General features: G+C 34.3%; 2 protein-coding genes and 1 long non-coding RNA gene across 4 annotated transcripts; 2 read left to right on the plus strand and 1 right to left on the minus strand.

Moving 5' to 3' along the window:
- Positions 1-3,704: 3,704 nt before the first annotated feature.
- LOC133819489 (uncharacterized) lies at positions 3,705-16,407 on the minus strand. Of its 2 annotated transcripts, none has more exons than XR_009886348.1 (3): positions 16,069-16,406; positions 4,647-4,773; positions 3,705-4,475 (listed from the first exon to the last, which is right to left on the minus strand). It is a non-coding gene; the product is annotated as an uncharacterized LOC133819489 (long non-coding RNA). The 2 variants fall into 2 exon arrangements; XR_009886347.1 differs by lacking the exons at positions 3,705-4,475; positions 4,647-4,773 and adding exons at positions 10,368-10,749; positions 10,840-11,592 and having other exon boundaries at positions 16,069-16,407.
- Positions 6,309-9,400, plus strand: LOC133816824 (uncharacterized). The gene is made up of 4 exons (XM_062249125.1): positions 6,309-6,552; positions 6,943-7,026; positions 7,264-9,308; positions 9,371-9,400. Exons 1-4 carry the CDS (start codon positions 6,510-6,512, stop codon positions 9,398-9,400), a joined length of 2,202 nt encoding a protein of 733 aa, XP_062105109.1. The 5' UTR covers positions 6,309-6,509.
- Positions 9,411-10,013, plus strand: LOC133819488 (uncharacterized). The gene is made up of 2 exons (XM_062252752.1): positions 9,411-9,734; positions 9,847-10,013. Exons 1-2 carry the CDS (start codon positions 9,426-9,428, stop codon positions 9,985-9,987), a joined length of 450 nt encoding a protein of 149 aa, XP_062108736.1. The 5' UTR covers positions 9,411-9,425; the 3' UTR covers positions 9,988-10,013.
- Positions 16,408-20,608: the final 4,201 nt, after the last annotated feature.

Below are 20,608 nucleotides of genomic sequence, written 5' to 3' on the forward strand. Positions count from 1 at the left end.
TTGTGATATTTAATTTCTATTTTATTATACATAGTGGTAGTATATAATTTTGTATCATGGTATATACATTTTAATGGTGGTATATAACTTTGTTAGCATAGTATATACATTTTTTAGTAATAATTTTGTAAGTTTTGATGGTATATTATTTTTCAACTCAGTATATATATTTTGTGGTATGGTATATCATTCAACAACCCATAAAAAACGAAAAAAAATCAAAATAACTTTAAAATAAAAACTAATTAAACAAAATTAATATACATATACCATAATATTAAAATATTTAGAATAAAATAGTAATTTGTTAAATGGTGTATTTGGTAATATGTGATATTAAATAGATGATTAGACTATTTTACTACAAAATTAAAAACATGGACATTTACTTACTTTCACACAACATTAAGGGTCATTTTGCACCATGCCTCTTGAAAAAAATAGTGGAAATTACTTTGGGCCGTTCGGTAACTATCAAATCAAAATTTGAAAATAAAATAAAAAAATTTCACTGTTATTTTTATCAAATAGGTCCATTATTTTTTATTTTGAAAGTAAAAAATAAAATAAAAAATAATGGGCCCATTTGGTAAAAAATAAGGGAAAAATTGAGAACTACCCATTTTTATGAGTAGTTAACTAAAATTAGACACTAAATATATTTAGTTGAACTTTACCCATTATTATCATGAGATTTCCCAAATTACCCTTATTTGAGCACATGATTCTAAGTGTTGTTGTAATGTGTATTATATGTGTCATATTATAGTTAAATTAGAAATACATTCTAATTGTAATGTGTTTAAGGAGAAAAAAAACATGTAATTGAAGGGGTATAATGGGTACATCAATTGAAAATTTGGGTATTAAAATAAAAGTTAAAAATAGTGGGTAAAAATTAAAGTGGATCATTTAAAATGAGTACAGGATCTAATTTCCACAAAAAATAATGTTTGCTAACAAACCAAAATTTAAAATTTTACCAAATGGGCCCTTTATTTTTTGTTTGTTTAAATTTTGATAACAATTTTTTCTTACTTTCAAAAAAATTTCAAACAGATTTTTCCTCTTTTTCCGTCAGTTCACACCAATTTGTCTTTCTTTGGGCCATGAGAGAAAATAAGTGCGCATGTGACCGATGATTCAGAACTTCGTCGAATAACGTTGGTGACTCAGAACTCCGTGGAAGGGTGTCGATGCTCTTCGTTGTTGTGCTCCTCAGTGGTGATTCGCTAGTTGCTGGAGGTTATGGTGGTGGTTCGCTGTTGTCGGAGGTTATGGTGGTGTTTGCTGGTTGCCGGAGGTTATGGTGGTAAAGCATAACCAATTTTTTATATTTTAGCTTAGTCGTTTATAAAAATCAGTACTATTGCTAAACATATTTTTATTTTTGATAATTTAAAAAATAAAATAAAGTATTTTTATTTTTATATTTGAAAAAACAAAAACATAAAAATATATCTGAGCACCCCCTTTGGTAAAATTTGTTTTAAAATTTTTTTAACTAAAAAATAAATATATATTTTTGTTTTATGTTTTTTGATTTTTATAAAATAAAAATGTATTTGGTAACTATTTTTGTTTTTCGTTTTTTAAAAAATAAAAATAAAAATGTATTTAGTAACTTTTATTTTTATTTTTTGTATAAAATAAAAAATAAAAAATATGTTTGGTAAATATTTTTTTTAAATGTTTATTTTTTATTTTTATTTTCTAAACTAAAAAATAAAAATATTTTTTGTGACCACTATTTATTATTTAAAATAAAAAATAAGAAAATTATAGTAAAAAAATATCATATTAATTAATATCCAAGTAATATCAAATTTCAAAACTTAATATATATCCAAGAGATAACACAAAATCAATAAAGTCTACATAATAAAATAAAAATGTATGAACTTATAATTGTCCAAACTTAAAATAAAGTATGAAATGGGTCATAACAATCAACTAATAATGTCTTTACTCAATCTCACTATCGTCGACTAGCTCTCTATATATGATCAGCAATTTCATCATGAACATAAGTCATTTCACGTATATGAGTTCTAGAAATATTAAACTCTACACTATCTGAAGTACACCAACGACCTCTCAAACTGAGTTTAAGAGACGAAAACGAGAACAAAGTTTCAGCCATATGAATTTATATTGTAAAAAATGAATAAATACAGTACATTTATGTTCTAGTTGATGATGAATTACACATTTCTGCTATCAGGTGGAAACAATAGGCAATGGATAAAACAAAACCTCTTTTTTTTTTTTTAATCTACAATTTTGTTGATGCCACTTTGATGAAGTTCGAAACTATACCGTGACAATGAACAAATAAAATTTCAGGACGAAAGCTAGAGCCAACTACAAGAGAAAGATCCACTTTGTCGTAATGCATGTTCTTTGTCATCACAATATATACTAAGTTATATGAAATAATAATTGACTGAGTTGTACCACTATAAATGTATATATATATATATATATATATAAATGAAATTTGTTATGTGAATGCTTGAAAGATAAAAAAAGAGTCAAATAAACCAAACATACTTGATATGGAAATATGAAACGCCTTTATGAAAACTCTATCGCTTGAGGAAGAAATGTGAGCAAGAAAATTTAAGGCCTGATTGTCATTGTTTTCTGTTTTTTGTTTTTAAAATTGTGTTTTCAGAAATGAGAATAAAAAATATTTTTTGTAATTTTCAAAAAATAACAAGTGTTTGGCTAATGTTTTTTAAAAATAATTTTTTAGTTTTATTTTAAAAAAATCTTAAATAAAAAATTAATAAATATATTTACAAAAAGAAAAATATTTTAAAATTTTGTAATAGATAATGAGATAAAGTAATTTGAAAAAAAAAATGATGAAAAATAAGAAGAGGAATTTTGAGGAGGAAAAATTGAGAAGATAGAAATTGATGCAAGAAAAAAATTTAAGAGAGAAAATAATGATATAGGAAGTGATGAAAGAGAAAATAATGAGATAATAAGTGATGAGAGAGAATAAGGAGATCAAAAGTGATGAGAGAGAAAGTGAAGAGAGATAAATTAATGAGAAAAAAAATGATGTGAAATAATAATAATTAAAAATATTGTGTGAGAAAAAAAATAGATAAAAAAAATTTGAGAATAACTAAAAACAATTTTTTGTTATTCTCAAAATTTTATGTTTTTTGTAACTTTGTTTTAAAAATTGTTTTATGAAAATAATGTCAAACACCTTTATTTGTTTTCAAAAAATAGTTTTTAGATTTTAAAAACAAAAAATAATTTTTTAGTTAAGGTGTCAAACACGCTGTTAGGCTTTTTGATTATTCAGAAAAAAAAATTTAGATTTTAAAAACAAAAAATAATTTTTTAGTAAAGGTGTCAAACACGCTGTTAGGCTTTTTGATTATTCAGAAGAAAAACGATTCAAGGTCAAAAAATTTATATCCATGTGGGCAAGTTTCCTGGTTCAAATCCTTTGGTGTGTGAGTTGTGTTGTTTTATATGAGATTCATGCGAATTCTTGGGTTGGGTTTAGACATTTTTATGTTTTTCCAATCAATCTATATGTACCCTTGCAGTCTAGATTTCATCTTATATTACCATGATCTTATATGTCTCGACAACTATTATTTTGTATTCAAACATTTGACTTAAATTTCAATGCCATGTAAACATTCACACAAAACATATTGATTGCTTTAAAATCTCATTTAAACATACATATATATTCTCATATGATAATAAATATTTGAAGAAGTCTTTCTTTTTAAGCTCCAAAATATCTACCAAGATGCAGAGTCCAATAATAACTAAGAACCAACACCAATTGGAAAACAAATACCAAAGGCCACTCTAGTATAACCACTAGGCAGTAGCAAAAAATATCATACTACCTTGACATAGCAAACTAATTAAAGGACAACCATAGAAAAAGTTCTACAATACTAAAGCTCAAAACAAATTGCAACAAACCAACACCAGTAAAAAAAAACACAAATGAAAGTGCATAAACATACAAACAAGCTCTCTAATAGTATGAAATACCATCAACTAACACAAAGACAGAACATAACTTGAGACACAAGATCACCAACTAATAAATACTATATATATTCCAACAAATGTTGCAGCAGTTGTATCTTCACTCTATACAAAACAAGAGAATAATAATGTTGCAGCCATTTATTTGGGATAGAGAAATAGAGAAATTCTTATTGTTCTATATTGTCTTGGTATAGCTCCTTGGACGTCTACCCAGAAGAAAGAGACCATATAACAACATATACAGATGTAGCATAGCATATATATAAGCACGATTGAGGCAATACCATAGACAAATTTAACAAGTAGGTAAAGTGGGAATCAAGTGAGTGCAAAGTGTTCTCCTTACCAGGAATAATCTCAGTCATTGCTTGAACAATGCTATGGTCCCCACTATAGCTTTCATAGTACCTTCCCCATCTCAGATCTCTGTAGACCTGCAAAAAAAGATATACAATGAAACAATATCCATTTGGAGGCTTCACAAAACCAGTACAACATTGAATTTGACATAGTGTTGAACTATTACTGCAATACATGGAGCAAAGGCATAAGGAACTATTTTAGAATGATTAAAGTACTGATTTTACAAAGATATTTTCTCGTACCAATTAAGTACTTCTGCATCACATCTGGGGTTGCCACCATTGAGCCACCACACCATATCATATGTAAACCAACAATCTTTCTTTGCTTATGGCCTCATTTTCTTCCACATGTTATGATATTGAAATGCTTGATGACAATATAAAGTATAATCATTTATTAGTAACAGCTACACACTTGTAACTATATATTCTGCAAAATAAGATTACTAGCTCCCTACCACATACACCATAACATTAATGATGTAGGATAAATAACAAGTAGTAATAAAGAATAATCAACTCCCTCAAATATATTTTGTAATGACCCAAATTTATTAATAATGCTTAGGACCTTGATTAGGAGGCCTGGAGGGCCATAATTGATTATGTGAGTTATATTATTATATGATGATAAATGCATGCATATGGGTCAACTTTCATTATAAGGGCATTTTGGTAATTTGACATGTTAATGGCATATTTGTATATTTTCATGCATGTTGGTGAATTATGAATGAGACCACATTATAATGTGGATTTGTTCGAGCTATTCGACATGAGACGATCTTTGAATGCAAGTTAGCGGCTTGGTCATAACAGGGTTAATTTCCGGGCTCGGGGTGAGTCTCGGGGTGATTTGATAATTAGTACAATTATAAGGTTAATGGGATATTATTTATTAGTATTTGAGAATATTGGGAATAACGGGAATCGGAGGATGTTAATTATAATTAACGAGATAGACGAGAAATGATGATTTTGCCCTTGCTAGCTTTAATGAAAATTATTTAACTTAGGGGCATTTTGGTCTTTTGACCAAATGATATATTCAACTATAGAAGGTTGTAGAAAACTAAACCAAAAACAGAGCTTCTCTTCTCTTCCTCTCGATCATCTTCTTTTCTTCTTCTTCCTTTGAAATTTTGAGGCTCCAATTGAGGATTCAAGCTAGGGAATCAAGCCTTGAGGGTCTAGGATGGTGTTCTACCATTGAAGAGGGTTTAATCTTGAGCTTGAGGTAAGAATTCAGCTATGGAAACTCTGGTTTATGTCCTGTTTTTCAATTAGTTTCAGTTGGAATTTTGGATTTGATAGTTGTGAATTCAATGAAGTTTTTGGCAAAGTTTGATTGAGTTTTGATGCCTTGGACTTGTAGGATTGGTTTATGGGTTCATTTTTGGGTTTGGTTGAGGTTTGGAAGTAGCTTTTGAAGTTTGGAAATTGGAGAACTCGAAGAAAAAAACCAGGGCTGGAACACCCTTGTAACACCCAGGATAACCAAGGTCGTTACACTGTGTAATTATAAAGGTGTCAAAACTTGCTAATCAAGTCATATAATTGAAAAAGTGACCCTAAAGTCATAATTAGGTTAGGGTTAAAAGATTTTGGTCATAAACAGGAACTTTCTCATTAAAATAAATGTTAAATACATGGGATCCCAAAACAAGTTTTAAAGGACAGTTTACAAAAGGGATAATTGCGGCATTAATGCCTATGTAGTTCAGTTTATTGCACTTAAATGCCTATGTAAAATTTTTGACGGCAATAATGCCTACCGTTACGATTTTAGAGCAGCCGTTGGCCCCTGGGCCGTTAGGGGTATATTTGATACACGTGTCACGACCCGATTGGGTTAAATTATTAAAATTAAAAAACAAAAACAATTAATGGTTCAGGTGGTTCAGGTTTCTAATTAAAAACAAAAAAAAAACTAACCTTCATTAATTAATTTAACAAGAAAAACCGATTGTCTAAAACAGAGACCCAAAATCTAAAACAAAGAAAACTCAAAACTCCATACCCAGAAAAATCATCTTTCCCCCCACGATCGAAGAGACGACGACAATCGGAACCGGAGGAGACGACGACGACACTTGCAATACAATGCCGACCATTCGACAACAGGGGGAACAACCACCCGACTACGGTGAGTTCTTTTCTGTTGATTGGGTTTCATTTCTCAAAGTCTTCATGCAGTTATTTTTGGGGGAGAATGATAATGATGCTCTATATAGAGTAGTTTGGGCGGGGAAGGGTGTCGATTTTAAAAATTTTTGGGGGTGAGAATATTGTTGATTTATGGTAGGTGGTATTATTAAATTTGGGTTAAAATGTTGTTGGGAAGCATGTGCATACAATTGATAGAGTGGGGACCATTGAAATATATACTTTGTTTATTGAAAGGAATCTTTGTTGTTGTGGTCCATGGTTCAATCGTGTGGTACACTATGTTGCTCTTCAAGTGTGTGAACTATACTGTGTTTCGGTTTGTGTGTGAGTGAAGTGTTGACATTGCATTTTTTATTTTTATTGACAGGTGGTCATACTAACATCTTCACTATTGCAATACACCATGGGGGAAGCTGGTTTACTCCATTCGGCAATAGAAGATATGAGGGAGGTAAAGTTGATTATGTTGATTGGGTGGATACTAATTACTTCACTAGGATGGAATTGGATGGAATGGCCTTGGACTTAGGACATAAACTTCCAGTGGGTTTTATGTACAAACCAATAGGAAAGGTGCTTAATATGGGCTACATGGTGGTAGGGGATAAGGAGATCCTAAGAATTGTAGAGGATATTGAGAGGAATCGGGCTACAAAGATTGACATATTTCTTGTTTTTCCTGAAACAGTTCTACCTTTAGATTGGAAGGAAGATTCAGAAGCTGTTAAACATGTCCCTGCTAACATTTTACCTCCTCTGAAAAGATGTATTATAGAGGAATTACCAGATGATTGTGATGTCCCTACAGATGTTGTTGGTATCCCTGTTGATGCAACCATTGATGGGGAACAAGAAGAGTTTGATGCTGATCAATATTCTGAGGAATTTCATGATGCTGCCTTTGATGAACCTGATAAAGAGGAATATGAAGAAGAGTTTGACTACATGGATGATGAAAGTGATATGGAAGACCAAATACCAGAGGTGGTTGTGCTTTCAGATTCAGAGGATGATATTGGTGATGTGAGGGAGGATACAGTTGAGGAGAACCAAGACCCGGTTCAAAGTGACAGAAATAGGAAAGGAAAGCAAGCTGATGTGAGGGAAAATACAGCTGAGAAGAGCCAAGACAAAGTTCAGCGTGACAGAAAAGGGAAAGCAAAGCAAAGTGATGAAGATTTCATATTGGAGGAGGAAGAGTTTGAGCAAGATGTTGAAGCTGAGATAGAGATGGGTACACAGTCTGACCCTAGGAAGTGGTGGCGATCAGTTGCAGATTTTTGTACTCAAAATCTTGATGATGGAGACTCAGATGGTATATGTTCTGAGGAGGAGTTGCACGAATTGAAGTCAGATGATGAGTTTGATGCTGGTAAAAATTCCAAAGAATTCAACCCGAAAACCAAAATGCAAAACTTCCAATTTGTTATTGGCATGGAATTTGCCACTGTTACAATTTTAAGGAATGCAATAAGGGAGTACTTTATTGAAGGTGATCGAGAATATGTATTTATTGCCAATGATTCAAATAGAGTTAGAGTTAAGTGCAAGGGTGCAAACTGTGAGTGGATGTTGTTTGCTTCAATAGTTAACAAGATAGATGGCAAAACAATGAGGGTCAAAACACTTGTTGACAAGCATAGTTGTGGCATTGTTTTGGACAATAAAAAGCTGACCTCAACTTGGCTTGCAAAACACTTTTTGGAGCAATTTAGGCTAAATCCGAGTATGGAATACAATGTATTTAGGGAGATAACTACAAAGACCAAGTACTCACGTGTGTCTAGCTGGACATTTTACAGGGCCAAGACAAAAGCAAGGAAGATGTTGGATGGGTCTGTCAAGGAACAATACGCCATTCTTGATGACTACTGTAAAAGGTTGTTGGCTACCAATCCTGGATCTACTGTGAAGTTGAAAACTGATTTGGTTAATGGGAGAAGGCAATTTCAGCGTATTTATATTTGTCTTAAGGCATGTAGAGATGGCTGGTTGGGAGGTTGTAGACCTCTAATTGGTCTTGATGGCTGCTTTTTAAAAGGATATTGTAAGGGCATTTTATTGGCTGCAGTAGGCATTGACGGTAATAACTCCATGTTTCCCATTGCCTACTGTGTTGCTGAAAAGGAAAACACTGAGGTTTGGACTTGGTTCTTGGAGCTATTGAAGGCTGATATTGGGAGTTTGAGTCCCACCAAGGTGACAATGATGAGTGATCGTCAAAAAGGATTAGAAAATGCAGTGGGAGCCATCTTCAGTGGGTGTGAGGTGAGGTTTTGTGTTAGACATCTTCATGCTAACTTTAAAAAGGAATATCCTAGACTTTTACTTAAGCAACTTTTGTGGGCAGCAGCTAATACTACAACACAAGCTGAGTTTGCTCGAGCAATGCAAGAAGTCAAGAGTGTCTCAGATGGTGCTTACTATTGGCTGGCAGGGAAGAACCCCACAGAATGGACTAAGTCACATATTTCAGAGTACCCAAAATGTGACATTTTGGTGAACAATTTGTGTGAGAGTTTCAATGCAGCCATACTTGATGCTCGCGACAAGCCAATTATAACTTTACTAGAGAAAATTAGATTTTGGTTGATGTCTCGGTTTTATAACAAAAAAGCTGAGTTGGAGAAGATGACTCAACCTGTGGGGAAGAGAATTTTGAAGATAATTGAGAAGCAAAAAGAGGTTGCAAAGCATTGTCTGGTTACTAGGTCTGACAAGTTTCAGTTTCAGGTTCAATGCAGCAATGGTAGTGCCTTGGTTGTCGATTTGGAATTCAGAACTTGTACATGTAGGAGGTTTCAACTATCTGGGCTTCCTTGTGACCATGCACTAGCTACTATCTGGTTCATGGGAGGTAATGTCTTTGATTATGTCCACGGATTCTATAAAAAAGAATCATTGCAAAAAGCATATGGACAGAGTGTGCATCCTATGCCTAGTCCAGATATGTGGCCTCAGACAGGACTCAACCCAATTGATCCACCACCTGAGACGAAGCTGCCTGGAAGACCTAAGAAAGCTAGGAGAAGGGAGACAGATGAACCTCCACCTGCTTTAAAGAAAGCTCGAAGAACTGGACAAGTTAAAACATGCAGCAATTGTCTGAAAACAGGCCATAGGAGAGAAACATGCAAATCTGCTAAGGTGGTGGTTGAGGTATAAACTTTATGCTTTCTTCTCAGTCCAGATAATTTTTACCATTGATTAGTTGCTTTATCATTGTTTTGTGAATTTGGAGCTAAATATTTGTTTGTTCAACCTATTTTAGAATCGTGTGGTCAAAAAGCGAGGTCGTCCACCACTGCAGAACCCAACTGAATCCACACTTTTAAGGAAGGAAAGAAGACTGAAACAGCATGCTAAAGGAGGAACTAGTGGTGCAACCAATGCTCAACCCGATACTGTCTGACTGGAAGGAGGAGTTTCATCTTTTGATTTTATTTTAAACTAGTGGTTGAATCTTGTATTTTGGTATCTGTTATGTTGACCATTTTAGAGTCATGTATTTTGGTGTCTGTTTTTTGAGTCATGACAGGGTCATGCTGGCCATGATATTGGTCATGTACAAATCAGATACATTTGGCTTTTTAGGCCTATATTTTTGTACCTATCTCTTATGGTAATACATATTTACAGATCAGATCAGATTAGATCATTTGGCCTATATTTTTGTTCCATGATATTGGTCATGTACAGATCAGATCATATTTATTTCACAAAATACATAAACTAGAACACTGAATTCAAAATCAAGATAGATTACATTGATTTGGGGTTTCATTTTACAACAAAATTCATTACAAATCAATGCCAACAACTTCTACTTTGATTTTGTAGCCCAAATAACCACAACCAATAGAATTACAGCAAAATACATAGTATTCAAAAAGTAGTAACACTGCATTCGACCTCCATCATTTACTCTACCCCTGCTTTCAGCACAACTTTCACAGCTTTCTCTTCCAACATTTTGAAGGTTGTGAGATTGTGTCTCAAATCCATTTGAAGAACCACTGCATTGCCGATGACTTCCAATGTCAGTTGTCGTACTTAGGGATGTGATTTCAGTTTCAAGGTCACCAATTTTTCTTAGTAGTCCAGGGATGACCACCTTTGCTCGATGGCACATTGGAGGGTCTATCCATTCAAAGAAATTACACCCACCATGAATCTGAGTTGACCAAAACATACAAAATTTCTAGTGAACACCCATAACCATTTATTCAATGAATCAGATTACAAAAACAAATGGAGATCTTACCCGATACTTGTTGCATGTTCTGAATCTTCGCCCAGGATTTTTGTTTGTCCAAGCCGTTTTTTCTACCACTGGCCTTGGTGGTCGACAATGGCAATTTTTTCCGTTCTCCATTAACCCGATGCAAAAGATGCCCTAACCCCCAATTCGAAGGAATTACAAGTTTTCTTCTACTGGGTTCACGTGCTACACTGTCGGGGGTGGATCGTCTGGGTGTGGTCGGGGGGAAACTTCATCTTCATCGTTTTTCTGGGTATGGAGTTTTGAGTTTTTTTTGTTTTAGATTAGTTTTAGAACTTGGTTTTAGACAATCGGTTTTTCTTGTTAAATTAATTAATGAAGGTTAGTTTTTTTTTTTGTTTTTAATTAGAAACCTGAACCATTAATTGTTTTTGTTTTTAAATTTTAATAATTTAACCCAATCGGGTCGTGACACGTGTATCAAATATACCCCTAACGGCCCAGGGACCAACGGCTGCTCTAAAATCGTAACGGTAGGCATTATTGCCGTAAAAAATTTTACATAGGCATTTAAGTGCAATAAACTGAACTACATAGGCATTAATGCCGCAATTATCCCTTTACAAAATTTCAAAGTTTATGTACAACCACAAGCCACTCTAATGGCAAAATAGGCATTTTAGGTTCTCCTGTCCTTGTACCATCCCTCGGCCGTGGCGACCGATCAGCTGACTATGTACATTCTGCCCCAGAGCTCTCCAACTCAGGACTGGTCCACCTTGCCCTTGCCTTTACCTACACCACGTAGCACCCGTGAGCCAAGGTCCAGCAAGAAAACCATAATGCGGAGCATAAACAATACAAACAAACAAATAATCCAGAAGGTTGTTAACCAGGTAATCAGCATGTCATAACAGTCATTTACTCAAAGAAGTCAAGAAATTATTCATAAACCAATCATCCCAGTGTTAAACAAGTTATAATCATCAGACAACAATAATAACATATCAATATTCATCACACAATACTCAGGGTCGGCGCCCTTAGGCCACACCCTCAATTTAACCCACTGTCACCGGCTTACTTAGGCCGAGCCCAGTGATTATTAAACTATCCTCAGCTACCAATGGTCGAGCCGCGTCCTATGCGCAAATATCAATTATGGCACTCTTAGGCCGTTTAATTCATGCTCACATGGCATATCATACTTATACAACAATCACATTCAAATATAAGGAGCCCTTAGTCCCAACAATCATACACATAGGTGCGGTTTTCTTACCTTTGATTTTGAGTGTTTTGGCTAATTGAGACAACCCTCGAGCACGATCCTGTCCGAGCCTTAGCGTACACCTAGTCACAACCGTAAAATAGAACCCTCGTTAAAATTCAATTCCGTATCCCAACTTCGGGACCAATCCCAAGCTCTCGGGAAGCCCAATTCCACCAAACGAGGTGGTGGAATCGACCCCTGAGCCCCCCGAGCAAAAACCCTAAAAGAAATCCCAAAACCAAGCCATGGAGACAAGGTAGCGCTACAGCGCCACCAAAGGGGCGCTATAATCAGAAACCCAGCCCCCCAAGAACACAACCTAGCGCTATAGCGCTCTCAGCCTAGCGCTACAGCGCTGCAACCCGAACATGCAAAATTCTGGGTTTTTCCATTGAAGTTCCCCGAGCCATAGCTCCAAATATCTAACCCAAACCTCAACCAAACTCAAAATTAAACCTATAACTCATTATATCTCATCCATACCAACTAACAACATAAAAAAACTTAGCCAATAGCATCATCAAACACAGAAAACCAAAATTGAGCTTGAAGCTCAAGAACTTCATCTGAAAACCAGAAAACCCAGATGATCAAGGTCAGAGATTTTTACCTTTGATGGAAGAATCCGACTCTAGGTTGCCTTCAATGTTCCTCCCAGCTTTGATTCCACCAATTCCCAAGTTTAAATCCTTAAATTCCCATCCAAAACCAACTTAGAAACCACTCTCAACAAGGTTCAGCAAACTCAGAAAAACCATAAACCTTACCTTAATTTGGAAGCTAATTCCAGTTGAATCCTTAGCCAATCCAAGGATCAAAGTTACAAGACCTAGCCTAGACTTCCTTTGAGTTCATAGCTTGAAAATCCTCAAGGAAGAGTGAAAGGAGAAGAAATCGAGAGGAAGATGGAGAGCTCTGTTTTTCTTTCCATTCTTTTCCTTCAGTTTCCACCACTTTCCCTTATGCTCTAAAAAGAAACATCAGATTTATCAAGTATATCTTATAATAACCCAAAATACCCTTTTGCCCTCCCAATAAATCCAAATCTTTTAATCCATCTAAGGGTATTTTGGTAATTTGCTCCCAATTCTCGCTAATTCCTCGAGTGTCCCTAATATTACCACTTAAATCTCGTCATCTAATTAATCATCAATTATTTTCCCCAATGTCTAAGAATCTCCAATATATTTTACCAAATTCCCAGAAATACCCTAGGCTTCCCCCGAGCCGGGTATAAATCCCCGCCGTGACTATTTCGCCAAACCGCTCACTAGGATCGTCTCGAGCCATAAGCTGCAAATACATCCACATTATAATGTGGTCTTAACTATCTACCACAAATAATCGCATTTATGCCCTCATCAGACCAAAATTATAAATATGCCCTTATAAGCTAAACAGGGCTCACATGCTTATTAATACTCATAAACATGCATTTCATACATCCACATAATCATATAAGCATGCTTATCACATAATCATGCATTTAATCATTTAAATCACATACAAACCAATTATGCCCTCCTGGCACACTAATAAAGGCCCTTAAGCCTTATTAGTGATTTTGGGTCGTTACAACCCTGGTTCTGGCGCTATAGTGCCCAGGGATGGGCGCTACAGTGTTGTCCAGGGCATGGCAACTCTGGTTGTAGCGCTAGAGCACCTGGGGGGCAGTTCTGTAGCGCTGCCCTATTTTTTCGAGGCATTCTTTTGGGCACTTTTGAGGGTTTTTGACTCGGGATTTCAATTCTTAAGGCCCGAGATCGAAATTATTAACCATGTTAGTAGGATTCGAGGTCCCGGGAGCAAGGTTTAGATCATGAACCTTTTATTGTCATTTTATTGATGTAATTCCATATTTGGTTATGACTAGGTGACCACTAAGGGATCAAATGATTAATCGTTCTCAAGGGTCATTTTTAACTTATTTCTCGCTCAAACCACAGGTAAGAAAACTGCACCCAGTATGTGTTGCATGTGATGCATAAGATACATGAGATTAGGGCATGGCATGAATGTTGAATATGAGATTGACCAGAGCTTGAGTCTCTGTATTTGTGCATGATTATAATTATGCTTTTGATTATTAATTAAGCATGTTAAATGCCTTATATTTGAATATTTGACATATGATACATGTCTGTTTGCATTACCTCATTGAGGAAGCATTGGCTTATTAGTAACGGCAATGGTGTCAGTATTGATTGTGAAACTGTGACTCAGTAGACAAGTTCGGCAGCACTGGTCGTATGGTATTGGCTTATGAGTCAAGAACGGTATTAGCGTGTTTAACGCAAGCAGAAAAGATTAGATCTAATCTACATAAGTATTATCATTAAAAGCATGAAATGCTTGACTGACCTTAAATTCGATGAAAACAAAAACACTTGTCTAGTCTAAAGGCTAGTTACTTAGAGACAGGGCCAAAACTGCAACGTCACATGGCTGTGGGTGCTGAGCCCAAGTTCGTGACTCATTCATTAGTCACTTATCTGATTAGGGTGCATAACTCAAAGTGTGACTCATTAGTCACATATCCAGAGTGTGTCTCATTAGTCACCTATCCAGAGTGTGGCTCATTAGTCACCTATCCAGAGTGTGACTCGTTAGTCACCTATTCAGAGCGTGACTAATTAGTCATCTATTTAGAGAGTGACTTATTAGTCAACTATTCAAAGATAGACTTATCAGTCATTTATACAGAGATAGACTTATCAGTCATCTATTTAGAGAGTCACTTATTAGTCAACTATTCAGAGATGGACTTATCAGTCATCTACACAGAGATAGACTTATCAGTCATCTATATAGAGATAGACTTATCAGTCATCTATTTAGAGAATGACTTAATAGTCAACTATTCAGAGAGACTTATTAATCATCTACCTCAGAGTGAGAGACTTACTAGTCATCTACTCAAAGCGCAGGACTCCACAAACATTTATTTGTACCTGCTTGCATGCATGAGTAGGGTTATTACTGCTAGGCATGCTTATTATGATTTAGTAACATGTTATTACCTGTTCATGAGCATATTGAGTTTTCTTGCTAAGCTTCGACTCACGGGTGCTATGTGGTGCAGGTAAAGGCAAAAGAAAGTTGGACCATCCTTGAGTTGGAGAGCTTAGGTGACGATGTGTACATATGTGGCTGTCCGACCGCCACGACCGAGGGTTTAAAGAGGAACTAGGATTAAACCCTGTTTTGTCGCCTAGGTTGGCTGGTTGTAAATATTTTATTGTAATTAACCTTTAAATTATATTTTGGAATCTCAGTGTATACAGTAAACGTTTTAGTGAAACATTGTTTCTTAACCAAAAAATTTAATCCTAAACCGTTAATCCTACTTAGTTACACGATTATGACCAAATGACTCGATTAGTGAGTATAACACTGTTTAAAATACACACCATAACAGTCCCTGGGTAGTAGGGCGTTACACATTTCCACTCCACTAGTGTGTGTTTCAATACTACCGAGAGGCCATTTTAGAGGCTCACATAATAAGATGTTAAAAAGCAAGGCAGGCACACATGAAACCCAAGTTATCAAAGTAACAAAATGTTTGTTTTTTACCAACCTCTCCCCTCTTTTGTGGCTTGAACCAGGAGGCTTTAAAGCTTTTTTTCTCTTTCTCTGTTATAATTCTCTAAGTCTTCATCTAGCAATTGTTTATTTGGTTCGGCAGGGAAGTATTTAATGCCCACAAATTCACCAACTTGGTTAATCACAAGTTCATATTAACAGAATTGAGGCAAGCATTGAACAAAAAATGTAGTTGGTATAAAGTCAAATAATAATGCGAAATTGGCAGCCTGTTCAGTTTTATCATCATAAACCAAATAATTAATTCGATTTCATATCATAAAACAGAACTCAAATACTCACCACCATCGACTTGATTGCTACAGGTACTCGGAGAATACTTCTTCAAAGACTCAACATATATATATATATATATGTACATAAATATATGGATATAATGAAGGGAAGGGTACCTGAATACGAAGATGGAGACGACGAGTGTAGAAATCCTCGAGTCCCAAGAAAAGAAGTGCATAACCATGGAGATTACTAGCATAAGACCAATCGATGAGTTTGCAGAAGAAATCCCTAATTTTGCTGAAGAAGAAGAGGAGGCCATAGTTGAATTAGGTCAATAAAGCTGTTAGATATGGAATTGCAATCATCATGAGCTAATCTCAGAGAGAGAGAGAGAGCAGAGCCTTCAAACTTTCAATTTTTCAAACCAAAGAGGTACATAACCACGGAGCTCATAAGCTACAGGAAGAAGAATGAGAGAGTAGAAATAAAAATAGGTTTTAAAAAAAAATTTAAAAGGGTAAAAATCTTGTTTTCAAAATTTCACAAATTTTAATTAACATTTTAAAAAATTAAAAATTAAATTAACTTACCAAACAAGTTTTCATTGATTGTTTCCAAAGTTTTAATTATTTAATAAAAAAAATGGTTTATTTAACGGTAACCGAACGGACCCTATATTTTATATGGCTTTTTAAATCAAGTTTACAAAAGTATAGTTTTTAAAAAAAAAAAAAAAAAAAAACTTATTTTATGGGTTTTTTTTTAAAGAATTTTAATTTTTATGGATTTAATTTCTTATATTTTTATATAAAAGTTGGTTTATACCATAGATTTACTCTTAATCAAGTTTTATTAAACTGAAAGGGTTTTTTTTTTGTAATTTAATTATTATTTTTTAGCTTAATTGATTTTGTTTATATTAATATTATATAACTATATTTATATTAAATTTTTATTGTGGTTGTTTTGCAAAGTTTTTTTTTTGTAATATGAATTGTGTTTATTAGTTTTTGTTATTTATTATAAACATTTTCTTCTTATTTTAGATCGTATGTTTTTTTTCAAGTCTGGGTAAGGTAATCAGTTACTTGATTTATTACTTTTTATCATGTTTTCACGTCTAAGTTTTTTTATTTAAGATATGGATGTTCTCATCAGGGTAACATACTACCATCTCAGGGGTAACCAGTTACCCTGAGAGGAGTAACCTTCTGTCGTAAAAGGGGTAACCAATTACCATAAGAGGGTGACAGATTACTTACATTAAATTATGAAAAGAAACATCAAATTTGAAGGGAAAAAAACATGATCTTATCTTACAAACAATTATAAATTATTTTTTTAAAAGAAAAGTTTGAAGAAAAAGAAGAAGAATACATCATTAAATAAGGAAGAAGAAAAAGTAAGTATAATGTTAGCAACATAGATAACCGGTTACCATAAAAAACCTCGAAATATACACACATATCGAAGCGTGAAGGTAACCAGTTACCTATCGCACAAAATAATACCTTCAAATTCATCTCTAAATCCATTGTGACAACAAAACCTAAAAACCACACAAACTAAACATGAAGGTATCGTAAAACCAATCCAATTAAATTAAGGGTTTATACTTTTTTAGACTATGTGTTTTGTCTCATTACCTGTTTAGACCCTGTGTTTTGACAAATGACTTTTTGGACCCTGTATTTTCTAAAATAGTTCAAATAGACCCATAAACCTGATTTTGATCAAAGTTTTTTGAACTAAAATCACAAATAATTCATCAAACTAACAACTCAGAACAAAAATATAGTCATTCTGCCTAAGAACTGTGTTGTTATACTCAATTTTTTGTTCATCAAAATCAGGTTTGGGGGCCTATTTGAACCTTTTTACAAAACACAGGGTTCAAAAAATAATTTGTCAAAACACAGGGTCCAAACAAGTAATGAGTCAAAATACAGGGTCTAAAAAGCTATAAACCCTTAAATTAATTACCTTGATATGATTCCTAAAATTTCATTGATTACTTAGCAAGATAATCTTCTAGATACATTTCAGTCCCCATAAATTAATTACCTTGATATAATTCCTCCCCAGCCACAACTCTTGTAAATTTTTTCAAAGGTCTAAATATTCAATCACTTGAATTAACTACCCAAACGTTTAGACCTAAACAACCCCTTTAAAACAATTACTCAACAATATTAAGATACACATTAATGCAAAGACACTGACATAGAGTTTGAATGATATTTAAGTAACCAAACAACTTACCCATAATCTGCTGGAATCAAGTTCAAGTATATGCTATTCATGAAAGTGGTCTGGTCTACCTCTTCTATCTTAAGAACTTTATTTTTAGATACATATAACTTCTTGAGAGTGTTGTTGAGCTTAGATAATTAATGGAAAGCAGTAATCCTATTCAAAGAAGCGTTATTATTGACATATATAAATAAATATATAACTATACATTTAAATGTAGAAATTTATATAAGCATTCGACTCTTACCTTTATCAACACATTAAGCAATATTTATATAAAGAAATTAGGAGTAAAGCCAGTAGCAAACAATCAGGATAAACAGAAAAGCACACAAACAAGGTAAAATCAAAACAATGTTGAAATGACTTGCACATTACAACAAACATTGTCATAAAACAGAAGAAATGGAAAGTTAATTATTTGGAGATGTGTTCTATATATAAATACATTTGTTGACATATAATATATGCTCTACATAAACTCAATGTTTCTCTAGAGCCTCTACAACAATGTGTGCATATACATACATATATAAATGAACTATGTAGGAAGAATGTAGATACATGGGTTTTGTTTTGACATATGTATGGTAGTCTATGAGGTTTGGAGAGCTTCCATCTTCCCATGACACTTTTAGATTGCATTCATGATTTCTTGCTCCTTTAATGTCCCAACGGTGCCTATGGATTTTGGAAGCTGCATTAAAAAAATAGTTTAACAGTGAAGCATGATATAGTTATAAAACAAGCATAAACTAACCAATTTTTCATCTTCTTCAAAGCCAGCTTTGTAATCGGCGACATGAGGCCACCTTAATTCATCACCTTGACTTGGTGCCACCCTCGTCGAAGTTGAAAGTTAGCCCGAAGCTCAGGCCTCTGCTAGATCTGTCGAAGTTGTTTCTCGCACTAATGTCGTAGCCTAGACTTCCAACGATTACGACTATAAGAAGAAGAAGAAGAAGAAGAAGAAAGAAAAGGAGGAGGAGGATGGGCCAGATTGGGGGAAGAAGAGGGAGAGTGCGACTGGGTGTTCATTGTCTTGATGTTTAGTCAAATATACCCTTGCCTTTTCTTATTGAATTATGGGTTTGGAAGTTTTGTTTCTGGTTTTGTAAGTTTGATTGCTTTCCCATAAATTAAGAACTTTTAACTACATTTTTCCATAAATTTTGGAAAAAGTTATTTCCCCATATTTTTGCAAATGTTTACTATAAAATCCATAAAAATGAAAAATTCTCAAAAAAACATCATAATGTCATACAACCTATAAATCTAAAACGCTAGAAAAAAAGAGGGAAAATTTTCTAACTAAACAAATTCATCATCCACCCAAAGAATATGCACTGTCAATCCATGAACAACCTTATTGGTTGTATGACGACCATGAATCAGGGATACTCTTGGAAAATTGGACAACAAACTTGCTATATCCTCGAACAAAAACCCCGAGTCATTGAAAAATGATGATCTCTTAGAGAAAGTAGTCACATCTGCTAAATAATCGGTCTCGACATGTACTAGGAACACCAAGAGAAATACTCCAATCTAATGTTACTCCTAAGGGCACACATTTGGCTTGTATAATTGTAAAACAACCTACAAAACAAATCAACAAGCAAACATTACATTAAAAAAATAATAAAATAACAACTAAAAACTAAATTTTATCATTGCAATAAAGTGAAATACAATGAAAGAGAGAACTTATCTGTTGTAAATGTTGTACTCAAGCAAACACCGTTATGTAGAAAACATACAATATTGAAATCGGCCAACACAATAAGACTTTTCCTCTTCTCGTTGTCATCCCCTGGGATTTCGAAAAACACACAATTAGACATCTACCATTATCAACCTTAAATAAATAACTAAATGGAATAGATTAAAAAATTATTAAGTAAAAAAAAACTTATTTGTAATTGCAACTTCTGTTATGTGGAAGATTCATCAGAATAACCAATAACTTAAATATAACACTATAACATCAAATAACAAATCACAAACAAATAACCAAGAATTAAATATTAAATGTGAAAGAACCAATAATCAGTCTATTTAAAATTGAAGTTAAAGAAGAAATTTGTAAATATTAATATTGTTATCCCCATTTCCTGTCGTGGGCCCGGGACGATGGTCCAGGCCCATGGTCTGGGCGTTCGGATGTGGGCCCAGTCCAAGCCCGCTTGGTATAGGGATGACCAAGGGCTACGGCCTAAGTGTGATTCTGGACCCGGATGGTGTCTGGGATGGTGATCCAGGCAGTCGTCTGAGAGACGTACGTACAGTTCAGATTATAGTTGAAGTATACGTAAAACGATCCCGGAGCCTGGTAAACGGTCCGGGTTTGTGGTAAACGAAGAGAGACAAAGGTAAACGAACCCGGATCAGGTCCTCCCAATTTGGCAAGGAAAAGCATCCATGACCCTGAAGCCGCCCCACGACGCATGGGGGTTGTCC

Source organism: Humulus lupulus, chromosome 2 (genome assembly GCF_963169125.1).
Source record: "Humulus lupulus chromosome 2, drHumLupu1.1, whole genome shotgun sequence".
In the NCBI taxonomy this organism is placed as follows: domain Eukaryota; kingdom Viridiplantae; phylum Streptophyta; class Magnoliopsida; order Rosales; family Cannabaceae; genus Humulus; species Humulus lupulus.